Below are 21,893 nucleotides of genomic sequence, written 5' to 3'. Positions count from 1 at the left end.
TGCTGTGTCAGTGAGCAACTGCTGCGCATGCGCGAAACAGTGTTCAAAGATTCTCACGAGAAAATGTGAGATCCGACTTGGCGAATACAATATTGGCGAATTTCAAAATACGTTGCCAAAGAGGTGCCCTGGAGTCGACAATGTGTAAAGTCGCGTACTAGATACCCTAAAACAGAATTGAATAATGCAACCTTATGAAATTTGAATGACCCCATCAATTCTATTATGGTCAATTTTAAACATCAGTATACCTGACAAATGTATACCGATTCTATAATGTTCTCCGATATATGATAATTCAAATACTTTAAAAAATAAAAATAGAAAACTAAGTGATTTTTGAACAAATTTTGTGACGACGAAAGGGCTGAAACTAGTTGCAAGACTAAATAAATTGCTTGGAGAAAGTTTTTTAAGCAAAATTTTGCGTTTTTAATTTTCTTAGAGTTTAGTACCTACTGTATATTACATCAAAATGAATTTCAGCATTTTTATTTTATCTGCACAGTGTAGATAAATTTTTTAAAAAAAATCAAGGCAATTTGTTAATCTAAAAAAAAACATTGTGATGTGAATGTCCAAGTAAATTTATATCTGGCACTCAAACTTAGAATAAATACGGATTACAATTTTGTCAGGGTTTGAAAAAACTCGGGGATTTTTGAAAAAACCCAACCTGCCTGGGTTTTATTAAAAAAATCCGGGGAAAATTGGGTTTTTTCATTTAGTGCTCATAAATTTTACTGTGAAAATATTTTTATTTAATAAATACTGTTGTATAAGTAAACACTAAAATTTCATCTGACTTTTACCTGTAATAAAATTAAACTGGAATAAATATTTAATGGTCTTCTATGTTTTTATAATACGATTAATAGAAAGTGAAATTAAAATTACGTATAATTATAAAGAGTATCACTTACTTGTCCCTTTTTTCAAATATTTAGATAAATATATGTATTTTTAGATACATTTTAACCTTATAGTTTCAAAAAACAAATTAATCTTAAAATTATAAAAAAGAATATATAAAAAGTTATAGCTTATTTTTTTAAAATCAGAAAATAAAACTTTGAATTTGTTTATTGTTGTTTAATGTATCACTTAATAGAAATTTTTTTTGTTTGCTTTCAATATTTTTAAGCATGATTAAAAGAAACAAAATAAATTGTATTCAAATGAAATCTTTAAAATAATATTTAAAAAATCTTAAAAGTAATATTTTAATTTTTAACTGTTTTTTAATGGTGATAAACTTTCTCCAAATAGTTAAAAATTGTCAGCAGATGCTAAGAGTTAACTTAAAAAAAAGGTCCATTTTTTCCTTTATTATTATCATACAACAGATACAAAGTGCCTACATTTCTCTCTTAGATGGTGATACACTTTTAAGAGTTTTGTAGCTTTATCTATTCCTAATCTATTTCGAAGTTTACTCTGCGCCAAACCGAAAGTTGAAAAGAGTCTTTCAATAAAGACAGAGGATGCTGGTGCTGAGAAAAAAGAATTGACAGAAATTTTGTGGAAGCTAGGAATTTTACTTACTTTTTTTTTTGCCATAATTTTCCACTATTTTTTGATGAAAACTGTTGAATAATAGTGTCAAGCATCATTGATTTTGGAAAGTATTCAGGATCTGAAATTTTGAATGCCATAACACGTGGCAGAAATTCTGGATGATGCTTAGAAAGACAGTTTTCTGCTAATTGGTCTTGTTCATCATTTAAAAATTGTCCCCTTGTTTCGGGATCCAGGATGCTAATAAATGATGTGGCTGAACAGCCTGATTGAATCTTCTTACAAAATGTTTATGGGGTTCCAATTCATCACACGATAGTAAGTTAATTCATATTTCAACAGCTTCTGAAATTTAAATGTTTTCTGATTGAAGCTTTTTTAAAGCTTCAGAAACAATTGATATCTGTTTTTCCCAATTGATAGTTTATTGGTAAAGCCCAACATTACTTAATATTCTTGACATATTATTATTAGATTTATTTTGATGTTCAAGAACAATCTCTTCATATTTATGGTAAATATTGGCAAAAGTTTTTATGTGCTCACAATATGAATTCCACCTAGTATTATTGGGTCATCAAGCAGTTTTTTTCATTTGCCCATCCATTTGCTTGATGCAGAGCCAGATTATACCTTTAGAAGGCCCTAGGCACAGAGCCGGATTATACCTTTCGTAGGCCCTAGGCATAGCCGTTTTTGGGCCCTCCCCTCCTTCCCTCTTTTCCAAATATATGCTAAAATTTTCTTGCATATTTTTTTTTACATTTTTATTAATATGGATTTTAATTTACGAATTAGTTTATTGAACTTTATCTGCAATACCGATATACTGCCGATATTGCAGTTGATATCGATAATACCATTATGATTAGTTCGATCGATAACTATGTAAACACTTCACGTCAACAATACAACAACAAACTAGCAAAGAAAACAGTGAAATTGATATTAAGATTAATTACAAGAAATATTTATATAGTAGAGAACCAATTATCTGGGATGCTCGGGACCATCGCTATCCCGGATGTCTGAATTTCCCAGTTTTCTGGAGCGACCAAAAAGGGTCATTAATCGATGTTTTATCGAACCCGAATTACAAGGAAATTACACAAAAATTTGTCAGAATCTGAGATTAAACTAAAAGCGCAAAATTTGGTGAAAATTTACTCATCCGATTTAGAGAAAAACTTTGTAGATGAATTTTTACTATTTTCAAATTTATATGAACATAAATCTTCACAAGAAATGTTGAAGGCTCAAATTAAAGATAAACTTGTGAATACTTTTCCTAACGTTCACATTGCATTAAGAATAAATTTGTCGATTCTTGGATCAAATGCAGAAGGAGAAAGATCTTTCTCCAGATTAAAATTGATAAAAAATTATTTGCGTTCAACAATGAATCAAGATCGTTTGACATCGCTCGCACTTATGTCTATTGAATACGACATTTTGCATAGTTTGGAATTCGACAGCATAATACAAGATTTCGTTGAATCCAAAAAAGTAATATATTAGATCATAAGATTCTACAAAATAATTTATTACCAAAAATTATTATATTTTTATTTGTATCTTCATAATTTTGTGCAAAATACACTTGTTGTTTTTAAAGCTAAATTATTTTTGTCAACAAATTTTTTTCCTCCAAGTTTTTCGTAGGCCCCTGAATTTCGTAGGCCCTAGGCACGTGCCTAGTGTGCCTATAGGTTAATCCGGCCCTGGCTTGATGCACATTTCTAAAATATTTGTTAACTTCAACGATGTGTCCAATGATAGTATTAGGAGATATTTCTTTTTCAACCAAATTTTAAAAAAAACAATTTGTGAAAAAAACCACCAAGTGGGTTTTTTCAAAGTGGGCCCACTTGGGGAACCCTAGTTATATGTATTTTATATTAGGTTTAAATAACGCATTATCACTAATACATATTTAAATTTTCTTTATTATTAAGTACATTACGTTTCATAATTTTTTAACTCAAGAATTATAAAATATAAATGCAGTAATATAAAAGGAAAAATTTTATTAATCTTTTTGTTTTCACACACATTTATTTACTACTATATTTATTAAACATATGGATATTACCTATTATAAAATTATAATCTGTAAATATTTATAATCAGTAAAAACTAAAATTTCATCTGACTTGAGTTAAATAAAAAACTGAAATAAATATTTGATGGTCTTACATGCTTATATAATAAGAGTAATAGAAAGTGAAATTAAAACTACGTATAATTATAAAGAGTAGGTATCAGTTACTTGTCCCATTTGTTTTCATATAATTAACCCTAGGAAAATGATTTCATTTTTAGATAAATAATTTTAAAAAGTTCTCTTATAGAAAGTTTTAGCCTTTTTTTTTATAGCCAGAAAATAAAACTGTTTAAATTTGCTAATGTATCACTTGGTAAAAAAAGAAAAAAAAATTTTCTTTTCAATTTTTTTAAACATATTAATTAATATTAATAACCCTTTCATTAATCTATAAAGCATGTAACTATATTTGAAAAAATGATCTTTTCAGACTATATTATTTATATTTTTATTTGATTTAATATCATTAAAATATTACTTTTTGAAAAAACCCACTTGAAGTTTTCAACAGTACCTACTATAAAATTATATGAAGATTCGAGTTTCTCTTACTTTACTAATATTAAAAACTTAATCATATGAATAATCATGCAACTATAAATCATGCAACTCTATTTGAAAAATTTATGCTGCACAATAAATTATATAAAAGTAAATGCAAAACAATAAGTTTTAGTAAAAAAAAAAATTTTTTTTTGAAAAAACCCACTTATCGTTCAAAGTGGGTTTTTTCAAGATGGCCCACTTGGCGAACCCTGAATTTTGCACATCCTCTTAAACTCCACCCTGTCGATTATATCACACTCATCTCAGCAAACAAGTACAATCCAAATCCCAAATTAGCAGTTATTACAGATTTTGACACGAAAAAAATCTCCAAAAATAGGTGCAGATGCACAACAAATCTGTTCTAATAATTCTTTAATCAAAAAGCAAACTATAAGAAAACAGTATAGGACTCAATAGTGGTCAAAAGCAATTAAAATTTGAATTGCACTACGTTAAAATAAGGGATGGTATGTTTGGGGGTAATGTATGGTATGGTATGGTATGTTTGTATGTAAAGGGATGGTATGTTTGTTTTTTTTTGATTTTGCGTTATTATTAATGTTTTTGTCACAAAATGGAATATTTCATCATAATTGTGAAAAATAAAAATTATTTTTGGAATGTAATCTTTCATTTTCCTTAGTTAATTAACTTTTTTTAAAACAAATAATATATCAATAATAGAGATATGTAAATGATCAGTGAAAACTATATTTGATTCATAATTAAATAATAATATTTGAGTCATAACTTTCAGGAACTTAAAAACCATTATCACTGCATCTTTCAAAACCAGTCTACCTAAATTGCATCAAACTCTCAGTTTTCTAATATATATTTTTTTCCAATAGGTTTTCCTTTAAATGAGATAATTGGAATAAAATATATAATTAGCACAGTGCATAAAATATTCACAATAATAAATTAAAGTTTGTTAGTAAAATATATTATTTACCACTTAATCATATATTTACTTTTAAAAAAAAGAGCGATGGTTTCCATTGCCTAGCCATTAAATCACTCATATATGAATTTTCATCAACAGCACAGATCTCAACAATGTGGAGTATCCTCCATTTTGTCTCCATCACAGAACTCACTAAATCTCTAATGTCGGACATTGCTACTTCAATAATTTTTATTATTTAACATTATTCCAATTAGAAGATCAATTAAAAACTTATGTTTACCTAATAAAAGCAATCTTTTTAAGGAAAATATATATACAGGAATAGTTTACGAGACTGACGAATGTAGTTTTAAAGCAAAAAAAAAAAAAAAAAAAAAAAGAAATTACTTTGCCTTACTTAAGAGAATAATTCATTTCGCAGGTGTACCTAATATAGAGCATACCAAATTATTTTCAACTTATAATACCCTTTTTACTTTTAAAAGAGAACTGTTTGATAAAAAAATTAACTTCGAAAAAAAAAAAAAAAAAAACATATGTTTTTTGTATTTTACGAGCATTTGATTTTAAGTACTATTTTGTTTCCTATAAAAGCTCGTAAAAAAAAGTCTACTGTAACAAAGGCCCAAAATTTCAAATAAATCTTTGTCTCACAAACTAAGTTATTTGAACCACTACTTCAACGAAATGTCAGCCATAGTTTCATTATGAGAAATGCATTACATAACAATACAGAAAAGAGGTTCAGCTTACTTCTTTTTCCAGAGGTCTTGCGGCGCATTCTTAAAATCGCGCAAAAACGCAGAAAGCAAAAAAATTAAGATAAAAATTCTGGAATTAATCAAGGGATGCCACTATTAGACGACAAAAAAATTTTCTGTATGATCACTAACACTTTCAAAATGGAACTAAACCGGCTTAGGAAGTAACAGGTTTCTTATTGGGCATCGTTATTGACATGCTTATTTTTGTCCAGTTTCAACCTCACTTGTCACCTTTCTTCTCCGCACTATCCTTACTTGTAGTTACGAACTTGTAGTGACGTAGATATTAGCCTAAATTGAAAGGAAAAGAAGGTCCCATCTTTCCAATGGCAACAAATTTCCAAGAAATACTCTTTCAGGTTTACCATAGTCAAGTAGCCTATCTCACTTTTGGTGTATCTTAAGAACATGAAAAAATGTGAAATTTTTTGTCTTCTCTGTGATTTGAAAGATATTGCTCACTCTAAAGCTTCAGAATGTCTTACGTCAAAATATTTTGCACACGTTACTGTCATTAATTATATAATTCCTAACTTTGAAATAGATTTGTAGTTGAATAAAGATTCTTTTTTTTTCTAAGTCTTACTCAAGTAATTTTATTATGATATTGAAAACTAAAATATTATATTATTTTACTTTTCATGTCTTTTGTAATCAGATTAAAACGTGAATTTTACTAAACATAACTTTTACATCCGTATCTTTTGATTGTTATCGTTAAAAAAAATTGTTGAAATTACTAATGTTAAAATAAATTTAGACTATCATTTATAGGCAAACATTGAGGATGTTCGTTGATTGAGCATCAGCTCTTAGAAAAACCGTTGTGTATCTAAGAAAAAAAAAGGGGATAATATTTATCTCAGGATATATTAGTAAGGTAATATTATTATGTTACAATATGCTATAAAACTCAACTACGTAAATTTCTCTCAGTAGACAAGTCAAGAGTAAAAATGTATAATAAGTCGAAAATTACGTAAAATTATTAAAAATAATAAGTAGGAGGAAATAAAACATAACTTTTAAAGTATTTCACACGGTAAAATGCTGTAGGGAAAAAACTTGATAGAGCATGTATTTTCAAAAATTTAAAATTCGTCTTCATCGAACTGAACAACTAAATTACATTTAAAATATTAATCATCTATGCTTTTTATTTCCACTAGAACAGCACTGTGGGGTTTTTTCCTCCTTTTTCAAAAGAGAAAAAATATATATATCAGTTAAAATCATTGGCTTTTTAGAAGTTCTATAATGAAAATAGCTTAAAATATTGCGACCAATCTTGCCGAACACTTATTAATTTAGCATTAATATTAAGAAAATCTCTGATACAAAAATAAATAAATTCCCTCTCAATGAATGAAACTTAGTAACTAAAAGAGCCATTCATTTAATGGGCTAAGTCGAGGTTTCTTTTTCCAGAAATAAGACATTTTAAAAATAATTGAGCTTTATACATTATTTTAAAAGCAATTATGATCAAAACCTATATTTCCTTTGCTATTAGGCTAACCCTGAGAGGTTTTAGTGATTTTCCTCTCCATGTAACACAAATGCTGGTTAAATTAATCAAAAAGTCCTCCAGGAAGGCAAATTTCTCCCAATACTTGATCCAAGAGATCCCTTGTATTCTGGATTAGGTTTAAAATGGCAAGGCTAAAGAGTTGGACCTATTAGTAATCGTAAACTCAAAAATAGGTCAGATCTTCAACAACTATTATAAAATAAAACCTATTTTTCAATTATATAATTGTCCCGCAGTGGTCTGATCGTTAAGACACGGTTCCCAGCAGATCACCGAAGTCAAGCATCACTGACTGCTGTCAGAGTGCGGGTGGGTGACCACTTGGATCACTCTGCGTAGGGACCAAGGGTGTGCGGTATTGATCCTCGTTAAACTGTTCTACCGTAAAGTGATCGACTTCGCGTGTAGGTCATCGGGCTGTCGAAGAGGGGGTGCCATCCCCTCTACAGAGGATCAAAATTGTGATGACATGTCTTCGGATCATCCTTAGTGATGTTTCCCAGACAGTCGCCAATACCCCATTGTGCTGCTCTAGTGCGACGTAAATGAACTGCAACAACAACAATCAATTATATAATTATTCGTTTATAAAATATATTGATTTCATTTCAATTTCGTATCTTTGAGTAAATAAAACAAACAACTCAAGGGCACAAACAAGTTATAATAAATTCTTATCCCATTTTTTTAAAAGGTTTTTTTTTTATATAACTGAAGCTGAATCCTAAATGAACAAATTTAACCACAGTATCTGACATAAAGATTTGTCAAAATGCTAGAAACTTCTCATTTTCCTTCCAGTTTCCTTAGTTCGTACTTAGATTAAATTTTTTTTATTATCTTTATTATAAAAACAAAGCTTTCTTTATCCCTAAATAATGAAAGAGGAGCAAGTTTTGAAAATTATTTTATCTTCTTTAACTTAAAAGAAATAAATAATCTAGTATGTTGTTTAGGAAAAAATTATTAAAATATAGGAGAAAAATTTAAAATTATCTGATTTACACAACTTTTGCAATTTTAAAAGACTTAACACACTTACACACTTAATGCTTTTAAGTTTTGAAAGAAATCAAAATTTGCTTCTACTTTCAAAACGCATATGTGAAATTAATACTTTTGCATAAAACAGATTGCATCTTTAATAACCAAAAGACATCTTTTAAAATATTATAATTAATTTTCAAAGTATAACTTTATAAATACACGTGTGCACCCTAAATTAGTAATTACTTTAAATTCTTCTTTTATTTGTTTTAATTTACAATTTTTTGTTTAAACAAGTGCTGCATGTAATTATTTTACACAAGTATATTTTACGTATTTTTGCTTGTGTAGAAAGTTTACAATTGGACTTAGGTTTTAGGACAACTTTAACGTCGGGCCACGTCAGGCCCACAACATAAGTGGTTATTTAAAAATTGTCTGGCAGTAAGAAAATTGGAACATTATACATAGGAAATACAATTCGTTCGTTACTTTTCCGTTGAAAATGCGCCCATTTTATTATTTTTATATAAAAAAGTTGGAATTGTTATGAATATTTTATAATATTGCGAAAATCGTTTGATTTCAAGTTTGTTTCTTAAACTTTTTTTTTTTTTTTTCATTTTCGAAATTAACCTTGTAATCTTTACCAAAATTCTCGAAAATAAATGTCTTACATCATTGATATTAAGTTTCTTTAATTTTTTAAAACTTAAAAAAATTTGAAAAAATGCTTGCTGTTAAAAATGTTACAACTTGCCTTTGGAGTAAAATGTCCTATAGCCTGTTTCGTCCTATAGCCTGGGGTAAATGTGGTGACAGACATATCCTACTTCATCTAAAGCCAAAGATAATATATGCACATTAAACGACTCATTAGTATGATTCTCAAAGACATACTTAACAAATTATCAAAAATTTCACTAGATAACATTAAAAAACATAGAGCTTTTATTGCTAACATAAATGTAATTGTTTTTTCATTTATTAAAATATATATATATATATATATATATATATATATATATATATATATATATATATATATATATATATATATATATATATATATATATATATATATATATATATATATATATATATATATATATATATATATATATATATAAGTTCAAAATGAAGATAAAACAACGAAAAATTATAGACATATGAAAAAAGGGGAGAAAATAATAAGCAAAAAAACTACCAACAGCAGTTTTTAAAAAAAAAAATCTATTTTATTTGTTGTGTTTTTTGTAAAAACATTTTTTTGAGTGCTCCTCACACTATTGTATTAATATATTTTGCTTTGGCTATATTTATACAATATCAGAAAGCACTCGTTTTTGCGGATATAATCGTGTGGGCTGATGAAGAGATTATATCTCTTTTTTTTCCCGATTTTTTTAAATAAAATTTCATCCCTTTTTTTCTTTTTTTTAAAGCAGTTGTTTGTTGCTTTTTTTGCTTATTATTCCCCCCTTTTTTTCATATGTCTATAATTTTTCTTTGTTTTATCTTCATTTTGAACTTATCTAATGAGTTCTGTTTACTTGCAGCTTATGCGCAATAAATGAAACCTATTGTTTTTCTTAACTTTCGTGTTTTCCTGTATTTATTTATTTTATATATATATATATATATATATATATATATATATATATATATATATATATATATATATATATATTTATATATATAAGAAAAGAAAATGTTATAAATGCCTTTAGAGTAATTTTCTGTATTTAACAGAGGATTTAATAACTAGTAAATTGGCATTAATAAAAATTCGTGTAAGATGACGGATTCTGTAATATATTCAGGGCACTTTGTGAAACCATGACAAGTCTAAATTTTAATTTTTGATTTTCTTAAAATTAAAAATACCCTGGCAAAATTTCTCATTTATAACCACTCATTGTAAAAGGTTAAGATTGATGTATGATGCAAAAAAAGAACCACCACGAATAACTTTTGTTTTAATGATCAGATCTTCACATTCTAGGACTCAATGTTAATGATTCGTGATGGTGACCTTAAATATGCTAAATACTTAGAGCATGCGATATTGTAAGTAACGAAATCAGACACAAAAACCTACTTTCTCAGAATATGCATACCTTTTTTTTTGTTGATGATGGATTCGGATTTCTGCCTCCCTCACACTACGGAGGGTAGCCGCGATGCGGGAAATTTGATCTTAATAATTCGGTAAGAAGAGAGATCCAGAGTTTGGACCCCTTATTCTTAATTTTATTTTCACCATATTTCGCTATATCTCGAAAACTTTTAAAACGAATTGAAAAATTTTGCACACAATTATAAAATTCTTTTATCAAAAGATAATTCGATGCAAAAAATAACTTTCAGCAAATATTTACTGTTTAGAAATAGTAAAAAAAAATTCTGAATTGTGAAGTGCAAAATTTTTACATAATTTTAAAGAATACAATTTTACACGGCAAAATAAAAAATTTGAGCATAATTCGGTCAAACAATTCCTGGAGAAACAAATTTTAAAAATGTCGTGTTATTAAAATTTAATTTTTTAGGAACTATTAGACCGATATCGTTCAAGATTTGTATTTTTCCTTATAAAATTACATACTTTAAAATGGTGTAGAAAATTACAGTTCAATTTTTAAAAAAACATTTTTTTTACCATTATTAAGTAAAGTAATGAAAAAAATATTTATCAAAAGTTATTTCTTCCATGGAATTATCTTTGGATAAACGAATTTTTTAAACTGTGTACAAAATTTTTTCAGTTCGCTTAAAAAGTTCTTGAGGTATGGTGACATACGCAAAAAGTAAAATTAACTTTAAAGGAGCCAAACTTTGAACATAGATCCCCCCTATATTTTGGGGGTCAGAAACTTGAATTCGTAGAAAAAAAGGTATGGCAGAGAAAAGGGCTCCCCCCCCCCCTGATTTTATAACTTAAACTATCGTTTGTACAAATTAATTTTTTTTGCACACTTAGCAATTTTATTTCAAGGAATGATAAATAAAATCAAGTAATTTAAATAAAACTTAGTTAAACTTTTCATTCCAATATTTTTCTAACATACACAAACAATTATTTCTTTAAGTAAATGCTTGGAAATTGTTTTTATGGGAATTATATTTCATTTTAATTTTTAAGCAAGTAGTTGTGATTGAAAAATATTACAAAATCTGGTACAATCCTAACTGACACAAAGTATATTTTTAATAAAAGAGTGGCATGAATGAAATTATCTAGGCTCGTAATTAGTGATATGATCGCTTTACCCAAAAAGCGAACAAGTTTCTACAGATTGAATTCGTTTTTAACTATTACTTCAAAGGGTATGAGAAAATCAGATCCATCCCAATATACTTTACTTATAATCTAATAGTGTAATGCCTCGATATGAAATCCCTTAAAATCTAAAAGAATAAAATTTTTACTACTATATTCAATAATATAACACTTTTTAATATTTTTATGTCTTCAGTTCTTATAACAAATCAATACTCCTGGGGTATTGGATCGCAGATTGATCATGCTCTGGTTGAGGTCAAAATTATGATGAATGGTGTGCGAATGCGTCCTCGCGATAAAAACGGGATCTTCTGACGTATGCATGGAGTCTCCAGACCATCCTCAGGGATGTTTCCCAGACCGTCGCCAATAGCCCATTAAGCAGCTCGAGTGTGACGTTTATGCATTTAGTAGAGTGCGGTATTTCAAGGTCAGTAATATGTTTTTAAAAGCTATGTGGTAATTAAATCAAATGGTTCAGAACTTATTCTATCGAAACATGCCGAAAATTGGCATGCTACATTTAAAATTAATCAGTAATGTAAAAGGGATTTTTCGTATGAAATGGAACTGTAATATGTATCCGAATATTGCAAATTGTATTCGAAATTTACGATGGAATCGGCGCAAATTGCAAAGATTTAATTTATGTTAACAAAGAAATAGACTAATTAATCTTGAAGAATTTCTTCACGAAATAGTTAAAATAACCTTACAGCTAAATTTTGTTAAAAGTCACAGTGACCTGATGAGCATTGAAATAAAGTTTCAAAAATTAAAGAGATTATTCAATTAAATTGTCTTCTATTAGTGAAAAAAAAAATTCGATCTTTTTTAAAAATTTGTGAAGTTTCGAAGTTATTAAATTTTAAAAATCTTGGTGTTTTCTATACAATCCTAAAATACAAAATTTGCGCTTTTTTTAAAATTATTTTTAATGTATTTTACACTATTTGCGCACAATAAATATCAAATATTCTTCCATTATTTAAAAAAAATGGAGTTATTTAATTAGTCTATTTCTATTTGGTACATATTTGAGCGCCATGAATTATTTTTTTTAAATACATTTATTTATTTATGGAAGAGGCCATTAATTATTTTATTTATTGTCTAGAATAATTAAGCATAAAACCGTTACAAAAATTGGTGAAAAAATATTACAAAATATTTTATTTATTTATTTGTAGCAAATGAATTACATCCTTATATTTACTTTAATCTAAAAAAATTTCAACTTTCCTTTTTCGCTTGTTTGTTTTAATTATATTAGAGAAATTTTACTTATTTCTTAGCTGCCAACAAATATCACAGTTTTTAAGAAATTTTTTTAATGGTATAAATATACACAGTTCTTAGAAGCTTCCTTTAGTTAAAAATTGCAACAATAGCTGTAAAAATAAATTTCATCAACATCTAAAAACACATCAAAGATAATCAAAAAGTTTATACATGTTTAAATTAATTAGTTGTAATGACAATCAAGAGCATGTTATACTCAATTTATTAAATAAAATATCGAAATATGAATTATGGCTTTGTGTTGAAATAAAAAAAAATTTCAACTTGAAATAGGACAAGTTGGCAGCATTGCTATTTATAACCTATACTTCTTTAGTGCTGCTTTTGATGCTTCTTAATTAATATTCGTATAAATTAGGAATTAGTATTTCATGCGACAAAATAGGAATTTCACCACTTTCAAAAATATATATGTACTTTTATCGTAAAATATAGTTTAACTTCTTAAATCAGAAATTTATCACAGTAGCTTGGCAGGAAAAAAAATGTATTAAAACTGCAGCTTTAAACTTTTAAGATGCTAAATCACATGAGCAAATAAAGTAATAAAAAGAAGGAAAAAAATGAAAAATATTTTATTTGTTTTTAATAAATGGAGAAAACAAAGCTAAAATGTAAATACTCATGGTCTCAAAATTTTCATCTCTTAAGTCTATCACCATAAAAAAAGGGTTAGTAACAATCTCTTGGTATCAGTTACTAAATCCTGATAATTTTTTTTATTAAATAGATATAACCTTAATAAATAAGTTAATCCAAAAATTGTAAAGTAAAACCACCATCAGTTCTTTTTAAATAAATAGTGAAATAATTTAAATACTTATTTAAATATAATTAAAATTTATTAAACAAAATAAAATGTGGAAGTTTCATTAAATTTTTATTTGTTATTTTTTTTGTTCATAATTATAACTTAAAAAATAAATCAAAATGCAATTTTCCACAAAATATGTTTAGTTTTTTTCTTTTTTTAGTTAATTTATTTGGCTATCAAAAATATAAATACTTCATCTTATGAGAAAATATTTTTACAAAATAATCATTCCCCTGAATTACTACTTATTTTATGAATGCAAATCATTTGAATAAACTCATCCAAAATTTTTCTCTCCTTAATTTCACGCATGAAACATAACAAATGGTATGAAAGTTTCTCCAAAATACTTTTTTAAAAAAAGTAATATTTATAAGGATTTAGTAGTCCTGTGATTCCCACTAATTTTTTAGGTAATCACATTCTCTGTAATATAGAATAGATATTTTGATATCTGTATTTGAGAATTTTAGTTAGCTTCAAAAAATAGAAAATCATATAAAAATTTCAAAAAATCCTATGGGAAATCATAGATAATGTTACTGTTTATGACTTCATAAAAACAAAATGGATATCAGATAAATAGATTTCATCCAATCACAAGGTATAAATTTATTTTTACAGCTGAAGATTTGCACACAGTACAGCTTATTAAACAGTTCTATATTGGTGTTTGTAACTCCAAAAAAGAGTCGGACTTTTGTATAGTTCTTTTAACACATTATTTTACAACTTTAAGCATTAGAAAATGCAAAAATGAAAAAAAAAGAAAGCTCTTTCGGAAAAGCTTAATGTAATGAAACCTAATTTGTCTACTAACTACTTCAAAAATAAACAAAAATACTTTTACAGAATCTTAGACAACTAATTGTATCTCAATGTATTTAAATTAAGCTTTATTAATTTATTACATACTTGCATTTATTTTTTAGTATGTACAAAGTAAATATATTTCCGCTGTGCATACAAACTTCGTCTAGGAGAAACTAAGTCCCAGGAAATGCTCCTAATGTTTTTGTTATCTTGAGTATGGGATGATATAATTGGTAGAGCTGGAGCAGTAGATCTGATTCTGCTATTTGTGTCATTTAACTCTTCTCCCTAATCCCCAGATATTTCAAATTAAATGAAACTTCAACCAGAAATTAATACCTACTGTAAACTTAAAAAAAAAGGCATTTTATACCGATGAGCAATATATCCTTTTCCCCACACCAAAAACTGTTATTTGCTCAAGGGGCAGTTTCTTGTTTTTGGTGCAATGCCAAAGGTACAAAATATATTTCTTTACAAATTATTTAAATAAAAAGTCAGTAAATTTAATTAAATTAAAAGCTGGCAAGTATTGAAAGATAACTAACTTCAATAAATAATTTTGATAAAAATTATTTGGTTGTTCAAGATTTCCATTGATATATAATTAATTTTTTACCTCAATTTCTGAAGATTTTAAAATGCTTTCTTGAAGATTAATTCTTAGACTTTTCAAATAAATTCATGAATTATTTCTTGAGGCCCTAATAAGAAAGAGATTGCCATGTTCAAAAAGAAGTTGACTGAATCATCTATTCCAAAAAACAAAAAATTGTCATGCATGGTGCTTATTGTACACAACTATGCTTGATAAATATGTAGACATATACATATGCACCAATTAAATTATCCACTCTTAAGATTGAAAAGAATTCTGAAAGAAATTGAAACTTACCTGGAAGAAGTTAGTGTCGACATAGTCCACGTAACTGTTTCGTGAAGTAAATGCATTACTAACTTATATAATGCTAGTACAACTGTTATTTTTACTAATTATTTAAAATAAATGATATTCAACATTTCAATTTCACTAAATATTTAGCCTATCTCCTCAAATGAAATGTTGTGACATCAAGGTCTATACTCACAGTGATATGTAAGTAACATTAATATGAATGACTAGACCAAGTTAAATTTTCTTATTATTGTACAATACTTTTTTATATTATTTACTAATTCCATTTCTACATACAATCATAATTTTTGTACAATTCTTTAAGAAAGATCAAAGATTTAATTTATTAGGAAAACAGTTGTGACAAACTTCATGCCTTTTACACAAATTTTATGTTATGAAAAATAATGAAATAGTCAAGATTCAGAATTACAAAAAGAAATTCTTGAAGAAACTGGCATAAAGACTAGGGACTAATTTTAAAATAAACTAAAATAAATGAGTAATCACAAATTAAATACTATTTAGCTGTCACTTCCTGAATTATTAAATAGAAATTTACTTACAAAATGCTGTCAAGGTGAAGGCGATGAGCTGATGACAGGCTCCTTTTGTTACTAGTGAAAAAGAACTAACTTCTCCTAAGTTGATCAACAAGTCCAGGGACATTAAATCCAACAGAAAAGCTATTTAAGTCAATTCTGTGGGACAACATTCCTAGACACAATTTTACACTGAAATAAAATGAAAAAAATTAAGAATAGGTTAAAAAGATTTAAATAGAATATTTTCATTTATTTCTAATGACATAGATCAACACTGGATACAAATTAACACAACTCAAAAGAACAAGGAAATTAAAAATAATTAAAAACAGTCATTTCCTCATTCGCCACCTTACTTCCCAGCATCGACCAGTGATAGCTGCTGTATAGAAAGCACTGTTTTCATAAAATAAAACCTACCAATTTTTTTTATAAAATAAATAACCTCATATAATGTCTATTACCTTAACCGAATGAAGAGATATCAACTAAAGGCTTACAGAACCTATATCTACTAGGGATGCAACAAATATTCGGCCCTTTTGCCAAATATGATTACTATTAGATATTTGGCTGAATAAATTCAGAACAATAAAGAAAGATATTTTTAAAATGTGCTTTTAAATTTATTTAATCACTAATATTGCAGAGTTACATTTCACTGCATTAATTATTAGAAAATCTAACATTTACTCAAAAGTTGTATAATACATAAGTGTATTTAATAACGTTACATAAATAAAAACGTTTTCTTGTTGCAAATTTATCATCATATGTATTTAAACAAGCATTGCAATCTCTTACATTAAAATACAAACATATATAGTTTGTTAAATAGAAGTGTGAATACTATTTGAATCGGCAATCAAAATTTATTTGTGACTTATAATTATTTATTATAAATGTAAAACATTAATTATCCATTTAATGGACGGCTTGATACTTAGAGAAACAAGCTACATGAGATATATTTTTCACAGGTATAAAAAAATCATTTATCATTGTAAAGTCTGAAATTATGATGCAAGAACAATATTTTTTCAGCATTTATAGGAAGAAGTCTGTTTTGTTTGGTTTCATATATATTATCAGCTTCAGAAAATAAACGCTCACTGTATACTGTACTTGCAGGAGCTGAAAGATATTTCCTTGCTAAATTTGCAAGTCTTGGAAAGTTTTCTGCATTTGCTTTCCACCAATTAAGTGGACACTCCATCCTACCTATTAGAGGTTTATCAAAATAGGAATTTACCTCTAATAATTTATCCATTGAATTTTCTTCTGTATTCGCCGTGTTCTACAATGACGAATGCTTTATTTCTGTAAAGCAATCCCAAAACGAAGAGGGTTTCTCCTCAGCGATTCTAACATCTGTAGCTGTTGTGTTGTTAACTGCACAATCGATGTCCACAGTTTCCAAAAATGAAGTGAGCTTTCTATTAATAGTACTTATTTCTTCAACATCTTGTTTATTAACAAAAGCAAGCATAAATCTAAAGCTGTTGCAATCACATAATTTTCATTATTTTCAAATGATGAAAATCGTTTGTCTATATTTTATATAAGAACACCTTTTACTGTTCCAACACCAAAAAAATGGTCTCCTGACTTAGAGAGGTATAGTTTCAAAGTTTTAATCATCGGTATAACTACAGAAATTGAGCATTTTGTAGAACTAACTTCTTTCGTCATTGCTTCAAAAGGCTTTAACAAATGTAAGTTTTTCCAAAAGCATTAACCGATTTCCAGTTAAATTATCTATATCCCCATATTCAGCTACATATAAGGAAACTGCACTTTTTTTTGTTCATTTCTACATTCCAGCATATAAAATGTGCCGCTCAACGGCACATCTTGGATCAATTTTTTCTCTTTCATGCCAAGTTTCTCAATCCGGATATCTTTCAATCTAGAACATGCCAGAGATGAATGATTGAAGTGGCCCACAATCTTTCTAGCTTCTGCAATAAGGTCATTTACAGTTCTTTGTGCAGATAATGCATCTGTAACCACTAAATGCAACAAGTGTAAAAAACACCATTCAGACTGCATATTTGCCATATTTAGACCCTTTGTAATGTTACTACCAACATCCCTTAGAACAAGATGAATTTTATTTAAATTCCATTCAGTGCACACTTTCTTGATTATGTCAGTAATAGCTTCTCCTGTATGAGAGCCAGGAAAGTGTTTTGCAGAAAGAAGAGCATCATAATAAATGAAATCGTTACTTATCCAATGTCCTGTTACACTTATAAAGCTGTGATTATTCACTGAACTGGTTCAGATATCTGAACTAAGAGAAATCTTCTCTGCTGTTGCTAGTAGAGATGAAATCTTCTCTTTACAATCTTCATACATACTTGGTAACACAGTGTCCTGGAAATAATTTCTGCATGGAACTTTATATCATGGTTCTGTTTCTTTCATTAATTTGATGAAACCTGTGTCTTCTACAAAAGAAAAGGGCTGGTTATCACAAGCAATCATCTCCCCTATGATTTTATGCAGTTTTATTGCTCTGTGATCATTTATGTCTCAAAGTTCTGTTTTTTTCTAAAATTCCTTCCAAAGTTTCTTGTTTTCTTTGAAGAATGAACCATGAACTATTCTTTGCATCTGAGTTGATTTCCTCATTTATTTCATTGTAATTCTTGGGATGTTTCTTTTTGAAATGATTCACCAATGAAGTTGTTGTAGCTCTTCTCCCAATGCCCCCTCTTGATAATATACTACCACACAGTTTGCATTTAGCCTTAGTTTCATCATTTACTTGGGGCTCGAAGACTTTCCAAACAAAACTTTTCTTGCTAAGTAAACTCATTACTTACTTTACTTCCTTCTTTCCTATTTTCTATAAACTAACAACTGCTTTAACTATACAAAGTAAAATTATTTTGCCAAGTGCATCAGTCAGCTAAGATTGCTTTTAAAATTACATTTACATGTGCTGCAGCATAGCTTATCTACCTTTCATTTTAAAATAAAAGAATGAACTGGGAAAACTGGTTTCACAACAAACAATTTCATTCCTTCAGGCTTACAGTAGGAGCCACAAACTTCCCACAATAAAACCTGCTTGACCAGGGTCACTTACTAAGAGCTATCTCATTGTGAATTATGGGGGACAGTAAGCAATATGAGGGGCCTGTTAACTTTGAAAGTAGGAGAAATGTCTCACTGGGTAGTAAGTAGAAGTGAAGAATATTTATTTATATATATACAGTCAATTCGCTATAACTCGATTTTTTTATGAGGTCCCGACCCTTTTATCTTCAATTTCATGTTAATTATTCTCGATTACTCGAATTTTACTCCCTTTAACTCGATTTTTTTTGGATCTTTTGAAACAAGGAAAAAAACCTAGGAGCTGATTTCTTGTCCCTTCCTTTGCAACACACACACAATGTCTTTCGCACTCTTCATGGAGAAGCTAAAGCTGTCCCTCTTGAAGTATGTGAACAGTGGTTAAATGAAACGTTACCAAATTTACTTCAAGGATACAGTTAAAATGATGTTTTCAATATTGATGAAATGGGTTTATTTTTTAAATGTCTTCCAAATAAGACTATGATGTTTAAGGATGAAAACTGCTCAGGGGGTAAAATGAGCGAGGAACGTTTGACTGTCCTAGTCGGAGGAAATGCGTTTGGGACAGAGAAATTGCCCTTACTTGCTATCGGAAAATACCGAAATCCCCGATGTTTCAAGTATGTAAAAACGTATCCTTTGGATTACAAGTCTAACAAAAAGTTTTGGATGACATCAGTATTATTTGAAGACTATGTAAGAAAACTGGATCGGAATTTCTTCGCTAAGAAAAGAAAAGTGATACTCTTTATGGATAAATGCACGCGCATGGTGATCTACCTAATTTGAAAGCAGTAAACTTGCAGTTTCTCCCGTCAAACACAACAGCAAAGTTGCAACCGATGGACCAGGGTATTATAAAGTGTTTCAAACAGTCTTATCGTAAATGGCTTGTCAGCTTAAATATTGTAAGTATTTAGAAGATTTGTAATTAATAAGCATTAATTAAATAATCCGACAATATTTTGAAAGTCCAAAACCGAAACTAACGGTAAGTCGAACTTCCGATAAGTCGAAGTTTTTCATCAGTCCTATCAGATTCGAGTTATCTCGAATTCACTGATATATATATATATATATGAAAGGGTAGCAGTCATGGTGAGTGATGTTAGGCCACGCAGATAGCAGTTGGAAGGCAAAATATATTTTATTAGCTTCACATAGTATATTTAAGACATTTTCTAGCAAAGGCGGAGCTCCAAATCGCCCTCAAAAACTGTGTGCTTAAGTTTTTATCTTAGGGAAAGTAGCAAAGGAATTTCCCTCTATTTTGTTATATTTGAGGGGAAAAGGGAAGTGATAAGGATTACTATTGGTTTATGAAAGAAAACTAGCTTTTCCCACACAGAGCATAGGGAGATATGTCCTGCTCTTAATTAAATGCATAGTTGAGCCAAAAATAGATTTAAGAACAGGATGTGGCTTTTAAAAGTGTGAGAAAGTATTTCATTTAGAATAATTAATTAGGATGAAGTTTTATAGCAAAGAAACTAACGTAAAAAGATTAATAGAAGCTTTTTATGTTACATCCCCCCTCGCCGAAAAATTTTAACTAACATCAAAAATTTTTTAAAAATTATCCCTTTGCAAAACTTTCCTTATGATGACACAATTAAAATAATAATATTTGTAAAATCAACAAGATATAAAGTAACATGAATTATAAAAATAAAACACTTGCACACTATGTAAAAAAAAATTTCATACAGAGTTAGAGGAAGAAAAAAATTTGAAGTAGCGCTACTATCGAAATGAAGTGTTAGATCTCCATTTTCAAAAAATTGTTTGTGATTAAGTTTTTTCAGCCCTTCTTTATAATCACAGAAAATAAAGTTATTCCTCATACTAACACAATTAAAATAAACTTTTCACTTAAGACAAGAAAATCTATAAAAATTTTCTAAAAGATGTAAATATTCACATTCAACGACATGAAAGATAAAAAAAAAATATGAAAATGCAAGTGATATGAGATATAAAAATACAAATTGACACTTTTTATCAAAAAAATTTCAATATAAAATGTAAAAAAAAATTGACACAATGGTCTTTAATCTGAAATTTAGGATTTCAGTGTTGTTAGGGGAAAATTTTTGCTGGATTAGGGGCTGTATTCCTCAAATGGAGGAAAACAGTCCCTAGTCTCAACAATGATGTGCTGGAAGATCCTAGTTTCAATAGATGCTTAAGTTTAAATTTTTTTGGTTTTCACCACAGAGAGAAACTACCATCGCCCCATATCCTTTTAGATTGGGTAAACATTGAACTTGAAGAAGAAAATTTGAAAGGTCGGATCTTCCAGAAAAAAGGGGACCACATGTTGATTGAACCATGTGTAATGTTGTCATATTCAGTGTTTTTAATTTATTTTAACAATGAAAAATTCCATTTAAATAATTACATGTTTTTTATTCGTGACATAATTTAAGTTTGTCAGGTGGGTGGTACCTTCGCAATTTTGATATATGAACTATTTCTGTATTTTCTTTATTATGAATATTCTTTTTATTTATTTTATAATTAACATCAGAAATTTTTTCAAGAATTATATATGGACCGGAAAAAGTTGGGGTAAGTTTCCTAGTATTGGGGTATTTAAAATCTTCATACATTACAGTATCATTTGGGGAAAATTCAATATGAGTGAATCTTGCATCATAATAAATTTTATTTTTTTTATGATATTGTTTAGTTCTTTCAACTGCAATTTTCTTTGCTTCTTCTATTGGTGGAAAAATTTCTTCAGATAAAGGATGATTAAATGGGAGAGTGCCAAACATTAAAT

At 28.2% G+C, this 21,893-nt stretch overlaps 1 protein-coding gene across 1 annotated transcript in view; it reads right to left on the bottom strand.

The window, feature by feature from the left end:
- Nucleotides 1-6,023, bottom strand: part of LOC107444366 (E3 ubiquitin-protein ligase SHPRH) — a 142,771-nt gene extending 136,748 nt beyond the window's left edge. Inside the window, exon 1 of the mRNA XM_071188261.2 lies at nt 5,835-6,023. Coding sequence (XP_071044362.1) covers nt 5,835-5,862 — 28 coding nt within the window. The 5' untranslated portion in view covers nt 5,863-6,023. The remainder of the gene's footprint in view (nt 1-5,834) is intronic.
- Between the last annotated feature and the right edge of the window lie 15,870 nt (nt 6,024-21,893).

Source organism: Parasteatoda tepidariorum, chromosome 12 (assembly GCF_982258835.1).
Source record: "Parasteatoda tepidariorum strain Cologne lab strain chromosome 12, Ptep-v5.0, whole genome shotgun sequence".
Lineage (NCBI taxonomy): Eukaryota > Metazoa > Arthropoda > Arachnida > Araneae > Theridiidae > Parasteatoda > Parasteatoda tepidariorum.
Note: the sequence above shows the minus strand (reverse complement) of the source record. Positions and strands in the feature narration are given on the sequence as shown.